The following is an 11,243-nucleotide window of genomic DNA, read 5'->3' on the forward strand; positions in this document are numbered from 1 at the left end:
GCCAGATATCAATAGTACATCACTTTATAAAATTTCTTTTTTAGGTTATAATTTCAGTCCCTTTAGCCAAATATTTTTCCACTGTTCCATCAGTACATTATGTTAAAGTTCTTTACCCATTTTAGCATACACTCTTTCACTTGTTCTTCTTCCACATTTCAACAAGTTTATATAGATTAGCAATTACATGTCCATCATTTGAACAGAGTTCAATTTCAGATTCTGCCTTGTGCTGTTCAATTCCAAATGCTTTGTTATTGACCTTAAAACTGCATGTGAAAACCATTTAAAGCTAAGTCCTTCTGCAGTCAACTGATCAATTCATCTTGCATTCTCCATGCTCTTGTTCTAACTGCTCCCGATATGTTAATCTTCTCTCTTTGCCCGCTATTTGTCTTCTATAAAATGTTTCTTGTACTGAGTCCCATAAGGCATTTTCTGGTACAATCTGGGTTTAATATTTCTTAATATGGCACTTCTAATGTAATGATTTTTAAAATCCACATTAATCTTAGAGTGGACCAAGTTGGGCTTCAGAGAGAAGGTGGGGTTGTTCCTGACAGTTTGCTATACAGTCTGACCAAGGCCCTGGTTACTGCTTTGTGAGAAGGCAACAGGGGCTTTGGTCAGATCGCACCCATGTGGCCTTTCCTAATATGGACTCTGTTACTCTCCTTGATTTATGAAATGGGGAATAAAATGGATAAAGAGACACCTAGAATGCTGCTGGAAGGTGATGAGGAATGAACCTGATCAAACATGTTAGAGCATTTACTAAACTAAAGCTTAGCTCATAGTGGTAAGGGTGATGAATTGTCAATATTTCTCTCCCCTTATTACATCTATCAATAACAATCCAGCTGCCAGAGCCTTGCTTAGTTTTCTATAATTATTATTTAAATGGCCATGCCACCACATACATTAGATTCATGGGGTTTTAATACAACATAAAAACAATAAAATATCTACAGAAAAATAATATGCAAGGCAGTATATAAATCAAGGAGAAATACATGTAGTCCTTGACATATAACCATTCATTTAGCCATTTGAAATTACAATCACCCTGAAAAATGGAGTTATGACCCATGCCCAAAATTACAGTGAATCCATTGTAGCACCTCCACAATCACATAATGAAAATTTGGATGCTTGGCAGCCCACTCCCCCACTCTGCCCTTTCGACTACCCTGCACCTTATCTTGTAGGACAGCAACAAGCCCAGAATCTTGCAGCTCTCCAGCTGCTTGCCATGCCTTCAGAGCTTGACCAAGAACTAATGAGTATTTGCCAAAATGCCTGCTCTCCCCACTTCATGTGGTTCCCCAGCCTACTTCAGGAAGCAAACCAGCAAGCATCCTTCATTCCACAGCAAGCACCAGCAAACATTCTTTGCTTCATTCCTTTTATCCCCATTCCCCATAACAACTTTTCATCTTTGACATACCTTGCTGCCTTTGCTATCTCCCTTTCAGACCCATTTTCTCTGACAAACATTTCCTATAGGGGACTAAAGCTGTGCTGTATTTGCTATATCCAAAATTGTATCAATTCCAACATGCTATAAATCAGGGGTAGTCAACCTTTTTATACCTACCGCTCACTTTTGTATCTCTGTTAGTAGTAACATTTTCTCTAACTGCCCACCGGTTCCACAGTAATGGTTATTTATAATGTAGGGGACAAAACCCCTACCACCCACCATGAAAGGTGGAACGCCCACTAGTGGGTGGTAGGGACCAGGTTGACTAACTACTGCTATAAATGATAAAATACAACACCCACCCCAATGCATCTACAATAGTTCCATAGGGTACATAGTTGTTTCCCCAAAACTGTCCAGAAGTGTATATTCTTTATCACGTTTGAGCATAGGCACTATAATTTTAAAAAATCACATTTTCTGGTTTTAGTCTCACAACCACAAGCAACTTCTCCCCAAATAATCTCATATGCAATACAGCTGGGAAAAGCTTGAGTTATGTAAACTTGATTTTTGCAGCAAAAGCAATGCCTTAAACACACCATTGGCAAAAACTGCAATGTTTCAGATTAATTGTCCTGTGTCAAAAATATGAAAAAGGAATCCAAAACACTTAAGTGACTACTACATATTCCCTATAAAAATTTCTGAGTGCTTTTCCTTGGGAAAACTATATATAGAATAGAATAACAGAGTTGGAAGGGACCTTAAGAGGTCTTCTAGTCCAACCCCCTGCTTAGGCAAGAAACCCTATACCATTTCAGACAAATCGTTATCCAATCTATTCTTTAAAACTTCCAGTGTTAGAGCATTTACAACTTCTGGAGGCAAGTTGTTCCACTGATTAATTGTTCTGTCAGGAAATTTCTCCTTAGTTCTAGGTTGCTTCTGTCCTTGATTAGTTTCCACCATTGCTTCTTGTCCTGCCCTCAGGTGCTTTGGAGAATAGCTTGACTCGCTCTTCTTTGTGGCAACACCTGAGAAATTGGAACACTCCTATCATGTCTCCCCTAGTCCTTCTTCTCATTAAATTAGACACACCCAATTCCAGCAACCGTTCTTTATATGTTTTACCCTCCAGTCTCCTATTCATCAAGAGTTGCGACATCTTTTTTACATCGTGGATACAAATATAAGAAACGGATACATGAAATAAATATAATACAGTCAGGAAAAATGAAAAGAATGAGGATTCAATCATCCACAGTTGCTTTGTATGAGTGGGTGACCTTTATAAATGTGATTGATAAATAAATAAAATCACTCCACAAAGGTCAGTGATGAGATTCAGGATTTATGAAAGGTATTTCTTCATGCATTTATAAAGCACATTGTGAAACTGAAGGCGACAGCCCACGTAAGAAAAATTAAACAAGGTTTGAAGGGGCTTTGGAGATTATGTAATGCAGAAATCCAGGAACTGGTGGAGGATAAGGCTAGGCTTTTAACTATATGTTACCTCTAGGATGCTTCTTTCTCAGGGTCAGCTGCTATGTGGTGCTGATGTCTTATTGCCAACTTCCCCAAAGGCCTCTGGTGATTGGTTACTGTGGAGAGGATGGCTGTAGTAGTTGGTCTCAGTGTTAAACATCTGAAGTACCTTTCTTTTATGTTCTTAACATGAGCATTTGTGTCTTCAAAACATACTTTGTTTCAGGAAGTTCCCAGTACTGTATGTGTTGTAACATGGACTGTTTTACAAAAAAAGGTATTTTTCTGACTGCCATTTATAGTTTTAAGTTCCTTGTATTAAAAAAAAAAAATACTTTAGCAGCCGTTCTGATTTTGTTCTTTTAGGCAGTCTTAAGCTATTTTAGTAATCTAAACCATTTCAAGAAATACTCTTTTCAAGACACAAACTTCCAATAATAAATCTATTATTCCTAACTTCATGTCCTCTAGATGTGGATTTTTGGCTTATTTCTATTTTGCACAACCAGCGAATCCAGCTTGATAACAAACCAAAAATAAGCCCTCAAACAGAATTGCTCTAGCTTCACTCCTTCTGCTAAACTACTGTGGTTTTAGGTTTGGCTTAGCAATGGGTAAATCCAAGCTTTGAATATAAAATATAAAGAGTTTGGCCATTTTGTATTCAATATACATTCCAGCAGCTATTTGTTCAAGAAAGCAGGGCACAAAAGGCCATGGCTTAGTGTAAAGGGTGAATATGCTTAACTGTGAATATGCTTAACAGGTTTATTAGTAATTCACACAAGGTGTATGTATGTATATATAGGCGGTTGTCAATCTGGATGTAATAATCACTCTAACTAAGCCATTCAACAGCATTAGGCCCGATTTAGGCCCGGCAGTTAGATTGGCGAAAGAGGAAGATGGCGCCTCTCGGCTCTCCTTTCGCGCCGGAGGGGCATATTCTGCCTGCCCGCTTCCAGAAAACAAGGGCTTTTGAATCAGGCCAGACGTAAAGGTAAGGGAATCTAAAGGAAAAGAAGGCCTTCAAAACAAAAAACACCCTTAAAAGTTTTCATGAGACCGGAGCGCTCGTCTCTCGGCCCTTGGACTGTCTCGACGGCAAATAAAATGGCAGGCGCCTCCTCAGAAGGGCAAGAGTCGCCTCCCAGGGCGTGAGGTCGGGAGCCGACACCCGCGCGCCGAGGCCGAGGGACCTGCTGCTACAGCTCGGAAACCCCAGGGCGCCTTGCGAGAGCGGTTCTTTAGCCGGGAAAGCCGGCGAGGCGTCGGGAGAATGCCTCCCCGGCGAGCGGGCGGGCGCAGGGGCGGGGCAGCGCTGCCGAACATATAGCCGACCCCGCGCCTCTCGCCTCGGCGCTGCCCGAGAAGGCAGCCAGGAGCGCGGAGCCGCAGGATGGTCATCACACGGATTAGCCAGGAGCGCGTTGCGGCTGCGGCTCCCGGCGGGCGACCAAAACCTCCACTCAAGAAGCGGCGGAACGAGGACGTGACCCCCGAGGATCGGCCTGAGCCCCGGGGAGGCGCCGCCGTGGTCGGCCGCCAGCTCCGCGCGCCGGTCAAGAAAAGTAAGCCGCCTCCAGTGGGTCGGTTTCGCAGTCGCGGCGAACCCATGCGCCCTCTGGAGCGGCAGATCTTCCGCGACTACGGGCAGAGCTGGTACCGCTTCCGAAAGGAGCTAGAGGGCAAGTTCCACCCGTTTGACCCGCTGGCACAGCAGCCACAAGTAAGGAGACAAGGGCGGTCTGAGGAAGAGAAATCAGGTCGCTGTCCAGCCTGGTCCGCCCTTCGGCCCAGAAGAAGATCGCGGTTCTTCTTTTCCATGTGCCCACGATAAGCCTGGGCAGAGTTTCCCCCGGGCTAAAGTCTTCCTCCTTTCTGCTCTATCCTGAAAGGACATTTCCAACATTAAGTTTATTCTATGGTGGAGGATTCAAAGTCACGCATTGAACTAAGTCAAAAGATGCACACACACAAACACACACACTCTTACACTTTTGACACAAGGCAGTTCTGGGAGGAAAAACGCTAGATTTTGTTAGGGGTGCTCCATCTGCTCCTCCTTTTTCCTCCACAGAATGCAATTTTGTTTAGGGAGAAACCTTGATGTGCATCACCTGCACCAAAATAGGAATCCAAACACGAATATTGATGCACACATTCATAAAAGAGCTGCTTTTGGGACATTTGAAAATTTGGATTAGAGGCTGAGTGGCTAGAGCTAATCAACAGGGTGGGGCAGGATCTGAGTTTGAAGGGATCTTTATCTTAGATGTGATATGAGGAGGAATCCCAGATGTGCATCGTATTTTGGCTCAAATATATCTTTTATGAATTGCTTCCATTGTTATATACACACTGCTGTGTCTTTTGTATTCCTGGAATTTTGACTACAGTTTGCATTTGCATTATAGCCTGTACATAGTTTTCGGATATACTGCAGTTATGTTTTACAACGGGCACATTTCTTTGACATACATATGCATATCAGATGTTAGTAAAACTAGATATCTGTTGCCTTTGTTTCTAAATTCTCAGACATTTCTTGGTGATTCATCCTAATGAAGATAGTGGAGGATTTTACTGAACAGTAGGGAATGACTGACATTGTGGTTTCATGCCCCCAAAGCACTTTAAATATTTTTTTCTCCATGCCATGTGCCATTCTTTGTTGGGTTTTCTTTATACCTTTTGTACATGGCTTTTTCAGTAAGGATGGAAGAAGAAACACTTTTTTCACTAAAAGAAATAAAATTGTTTAAATAAGGGAGTAAATATGTGTTTGTTTTGTTGTATGTACATATCTTGGTTGTTTATGGAAATTCTCAGTCACTTAAGTCATGGTTGTCCCAAAGATACTTTTTCAAGAGGCAACTGGACTTTCTTGTTTTTCTTTAAAGATATTTCGCTTCTCATCCAAAAAGCTTCTTCAGCTCAGACTGCAAGGAATATAAATCTTTCCATTCCCCACCATCCAGTCAGAGCTGAAGAAGCTTCTTGGATGAGAAGCGAAATGTCTTCAAAGAAAAAACAGAAAGTCCAATTGTGTCTTGAAAAAAACACCTTTGGGACATATCTTGGTTGTTTTGCAATGGAGGGGGAGAGTTGAGCATAGCAGGAGCTGACCAGTCATATATAATGTATGTGGATGACAGTCAAATGGTACTGAAGCCCAATAAATTGCAAACGTGTTTGAAAAACATAATTGATAAATACAATATCAAATACAATTGCAATTAGTATTTTTAGTAAATTAGTAGCAATTACTGTGTTTAGAAGCATGACTGCATTGCTGTTTTTTTCTTCTTGTTGTCATATTTGTTCTTTTGTTCATAGACTCCTATCTGTTTACACACTTATAATATATATATAATCCTATATTTATTATTCCAATTTGACCATATTGATATATCTCCTACATGGCCTTGTAATAGCACAATATTATAAAATCTTTATTTTTTAAAAAAAAGCAAAATAGGAAAAAAATCTAACCTGCAACCAACTAGTTTGGATAATATAATTCCTTTGTATGCTTGCCACTTTGTAAACATACAAATAACTGTTTTCAAGATGCAAATGCATTCCTTATTTCAATTATTCATATTTATTCACACTCAGAGCACTTTAAATCATACAGAAGTAAGCAGTAAAGTTCCTTGTCTCTGAAATACTTCCATGCTAACATTTTAATCCATTGTATTCTATGCTGCATGTAGATTTCAGTGATACCTCTTTTGCATCCTAACATCTTCTTTTCTTGTCTTTCCAGATAACTACAGATGCCCGTTGCAAACTGATTAGCTGGCTCATTCCAGTGCATAAACATTTTGGCTTTTCTTTTGAATCCTTATGTCTGACAGTAAACACTCTAGACCGTTTTCTCACAACCACCCCAGTGGCTGCTGACTGCTTTCAACTCCTTGGGGTCACCTCACTTTTCATCTCTTGCAAACAGGTACTAGGGTCTAGAAAATTTCTTCTCCTTCTCCTTCCTCTTCTTCTTGCAATTGGTACTTGCTGTTGTTAATAGAGAGCACATGAGCAAACTTTATTTAAGTTATAATAGGAGAAATGTCTGAAATATGTGATTGGAAGTTCAAAAATGCTATTGAAGTCTCAATATAGCTGATCAGTAGATTTTCTTTTGTTCATCTATGATTGAAATTACGCTCACAAAAAGCAATTTTATGTTGGACTGTATCACAAACTGTTCTATTCCCTCCTGAATCATCAGTCACTGTGTTCAATTTCCTACATTCATTTAAAAAACAACAGCCAAACAAGTGTTGTTCTACTTGGCCTCAGCCTATTGTTAAAGAACATAACACCTCCATCTGCCTTGTTGCAGGATATCATACTTCAGAGAATAAATATACTGGCTTTGGAGCCTGACATGAATTGTGAAAGTTCATTACAGAAATTTCCTGTCTTTTCTTTGGCCTTGAAATCCATCCTTCAGAAACCTCTCCAAAGACAGGTGCTCTTTTCTTTAAAAAAAAAAAAAATCTGTCCAATTTTTTTTTCTAAACAAGTAAGATTGAGCATAGAGAGCGTCTAGAAATGGGGAAATAATCATTTAGATTCTTTCAGAAAGCTTCTGATGGGTCATAGGAAATGGATAAGGAAGATACCAAGAGCTTTCTTACCATATTAACATCTTAGTATCCAGACTACCATGTTTATAATTTCCTAATCAAATCTCCCTCTCTCTGGAGATGTGTGCTGCAGCTTCAGAAATCAATACCTTAAAAAAAAAACATTGCAGCCAAGATTAAGCCATTTAAATCTACTATATATTAAACTGGACAAGTTAATTGTGTCTTTTAATCTTCCAGTTTATTAATTTAATTTTGAAAAAAAATCTGATACTAATGACATTAAGAGCGACAAAAAATAAATACGAACACAGAGAGCTTTATCATTGAAAAAAAAAACATTCAGTGGTGTATTGCAACAGTATTGGAAGCATCCCAAGATTGTCTTTTGCCTAAGCGCCTATGTATTGCTTTCTATGCTTGTGTGCTTTACAGGTAGAAGTGCACCCACCAAAGGTGAAACAGCTCCTGGCCCTTTGCTGTGATACTTTCTCTCGCCAGCAGCTCTGCAACCTGGAGTGCATCATTCTCAACAAGCTTCACTTCAATCTGTCAGCTCCTACCATCAATTTTTTTCTTGAACACTTCACCCATATACGAATGGAAGCATGTGAAACTGATGTTTGGGAAGCCAACAATGCCAAAGCTCTAGCAAAAGGTGTGGCTGAACTTAGCCTGGCCGACTATGCCTTTAACAAATACATGCCTTCCTTGATGGCTGTCTGTTGCTTGGGGCTGGCTGATCAGATGTTGCAGCACCAGAAACCACTGGACTTGCACTTAAGTGACTATCCAGAGGGAGTTTTACAAGACTGCTTGGACAAGTTACATTTACTGGTCTCTTTAAATGAGGACTCTTTGCCTTTGGTACTACCTCCCGAGATTTCAGATCAGTGTTTGCACTTAGAAAAATAAGTTAACCAAACAAAAACTATTTAAAATTGGTGACCATGCATTGGGAAGTTTATGTTTTCTGTTTTGTTCCAATTCCTAAAATAGAAGGATCACTGATAGTTGCAATACCTCTGAAATAACAGTATTCACGTTGTATATTTACTCAATAATCTCTAATACTGTATTTATATTTATTAATAGAAGCTGTGGTATTGATTTAGAATAAAATCAAAGAGCAGCTTCTTTAATATTTTACAGATAATTTCAGATTCTATTTTGCACACTAGACTTATATTGCACTGACTTCATTTTAACTAATAGTCTAGAGTTGTAAACAATGTATATTATGCCTGGTACTTTATTTATTAAAGTGATAGTTCAGTTTGAAGCCATAGGAAGGAGAACCAAATTGTAAAGATGTTTATCTAATAAAGCTTTTATCATTAATTGTGATTTGTTATATTGTTTTCTGTCTCCTCTTATGAAAAAGATGAATTTATCCAAAAAGCACTTAGACAAGAAGCCATTTCATAATGTAGTCCACAGTCCCAGATATATACGTCTTAAGTTGATTCCCCTTTAATCAGTAATATTTGAAACTTCAGCTTCATGATCTAACTATAACTCATGAAGGACAATGATGGCTCAGCAGTTAAGACAGTGGGCTTGTCGGCTGGAAAAGTGACAGCCCAGGTTAGAGACCCGAGCTCTGCACAATGGGATGAGCTCTCTTGTTACTTGCTCCAGCTGCTGCCCACCCAACAGTTCAAAAGCACGCAAATGCGAGTTGATAAATAGGTTCCACTTATGAGCCACGGTGAGGCAGTGGTTAAAGTGCAGTATGGCAGGCTACTTCTGCTGCCTGCTGGCTGCCTGCAATTTGGAGTTCAAATCTCACCAGGCTCAAGGTTGACTCAGCCTTCCATCCTTCCAAGGTGGGTAAAATGAGGACCCAAATTGTTGGGGGCAATATGCTGACTCTGTGAACCGCTTAGAGAGGACTGGAAAGCACTTTAAAATGGTATATAAGTCTAAGTGCTTATTGCTATTGCTGCCACTTCAGTGGGATGTAACAGCATTCCGTGCATGAGGATCCGGGACAATGAGCACATCGGTAGACAGAAACATAAAAGCAAAACATACCAAGTAAGATGCTCCCTTCAACCATTGGGAGTCTCAATAACAACAGTAGAGTGATCCCGAAAAGGCCAGGAGGCACACTTGTACCAAAGCTCAAAGGCCAATACAGGTAGTCCTCGACCTATGATCACAATTGAGCACAGAATGTATGTTGCAAAGTGAGACACTTGTTAAGTGAATTTTGCCCCATTTTACAACTTTTAATATGCCACATTTGTTAAGGGAATCACCGTAGTTATTAAATTAGTAACACGGTTGTTAAGTGAATCTGGCTTCCCCATTGACTTCGCTCGTCAGAAGATTGCAAAAGGTGAGATCACATGACCTTGGGACCCTGCGACCGTCATAAAGATTAACCAGTTGCCAACCATCTGGATTTTGATCACATGACTGTGGGGATGCTGCAATGATTGTGAATAGAATAGAGAATAGAATAGAATTCCTTCTTGGTCAAGTGTGATAGGACACATAAGGAATTTGTCTTGGTGCAAATGTTCTCAGTGTACATAAAAGAAAAGATACATTCATCAAGAGTCAAGAGTCATAAGGTACAACACTTAATGATAGTCATAGGGTACAATAAGCAAATCATACTAGGAAACAGTCAATATAAATCGTAAGTATACAAGCGACAAAGTTACAGTCCTGCAATCACAAGCGGGAGGGGATGGGTGATAAGGAGTGATGAGAAGATTAGCAATAATAGTATTGCAGACTTTGTAATAGTTGAACAGTGTTGAGGGAATTATTTGTTTAGCAGAGTGATGGCTTTCGGGGAAAAACTGTTCTTTTGTCTAGTTGTTCTGGTGTGCAGTGCTCTATAGAGTCGTTTTGAGGGTAGGAGTTGAAACAGTTTATGTCCGGGATGTGAGGGGTCTGTAAATATTTTCACAGCCCTTTTTTTGACTCGTGCAGTATACAGGTCCTCGATTGAAGGCAGGTTGGTAATAATTGTTTTCTTCTGTAGTCCTAATTATCCTCTGAAGTCTGTGTCTGTCCTGTTGGATTGCAGAATGAATGTGAATGTGAAAAACATTGCGTGAAGGTCACTTTTTTCAGTGCTGTTTTAACATCAAACGATCACTAAATGAACTGTTGTAAGCAGAGGACTACCTATAGTGGGATTTTTAAAATTGAAATCTGGTCCTTGCTTCTGATAACAAGACTTCAGGTTCTGATTTCGATGAATGGTGCTTAACTCTGGGATAGAAAACAAAAGTTCTGACAACATTCCTTGACTTATGACCAGGGGTGGGATTCAAATTTTTTAACAACCGGTTCTGTGGGCGTGTCTTAGTTGGTGGCGTAGCTTGGTGGTCATGTGACTGGGTGAACGTGGCTTGGTGGTCATGTTATTGGGTGGGCATGGTCAACTCAATATCACTCACATTAAGAAACGCATCTCCTCGCCTGGCCTTTCATGACTGTGGGGATGCTGCAACAGTCGTAAGTGTGAAAAATGGTCATAAGTCACTATTTTCAGTGCCATTGTAACTTTGAATGACCACTCCACACAAGCAAAGTACCAGCAAAGGGGGGGGGGGGAAACTCCAGAGACGTTCCTGAGACAGGAAGTCTAGTCCTGCCAAGAATGTAATAAGGGTTAACGGAGAGGCAGTTTCTGTAAGTAACACGAGAATGTTTCCATGCTGCCTTCCGTACAGGATTAGGCCAGTAATTTCTTCTAACAACTGGTT

The 11,243-nt window shown here is 40.1% G+C and overlaps 1 protein-coding gene across 1 annotated transcript; it reads left to right on the top strand.

The window, feature by feature from the left end:
- The first annotated feature begins 4,021 nt into the window (after positions 1-4,021).
- Positions 4,022-8,856, top strand: CCNO (cyclin O). Its single transcript, XM_026670466.2, has 3 exons — positions 4,022-4,643; positions 6,687-6,872; positions 7,948-8,856. Exons 1-3 carry the CDS (start codon positions 4,314-4,316, stop codon positions 8,425-8,427), a joined length of 996 nt encoding a protein of 331 aa, XP_026526251.1. The 5' UTR covers positions 4,022-4,313; the 3' UTR covers positions 8,428-8,856.
- Positions 8,857-11,243: the final 2,387 nt, after the last annotated feature.

The sequence above is a fragment of the Notechis scutatus genome, chromosome 2, assembly GCF_049901735.1.
Source record: "Notechis scutatus isolate UNSWTSFEM ecotype Mainland chromosome 2, rNotScu1.2, whole genome shotgun sequence".
NCBI classification, from domain to species: Eukaryota; Metazoa; Chordata; class Lepidosauria; order Squamata; family Elapidae; genus Notechis; species Notechis scutatus.

Excerpts from the sequence above, each read along its gene's own strand:
- CCNO (XM_026670466.2), top strand. The coding sequence starts at position 4,314 with ATGGTCATCACACGGATTAGCCAGGAGCGCGTTGCGGCTGCGGCTCCC. Across the intron at positions 4,644-6,686 it reads CGCTGGCACAGCAGCCACAA|ATAACTACAGATGCCCGTTG; the intron begins GTAAGGAGACAA and ends TTGTCTTTCCAG. Across the intron at positions 6,873-7,947 it reads TTTTCATCTCTTGCAAACAG|GTAGAAGTGCACCCACCAAA; the intron begins GTACTAGGGTCT and ends TGTGCTTTACAG.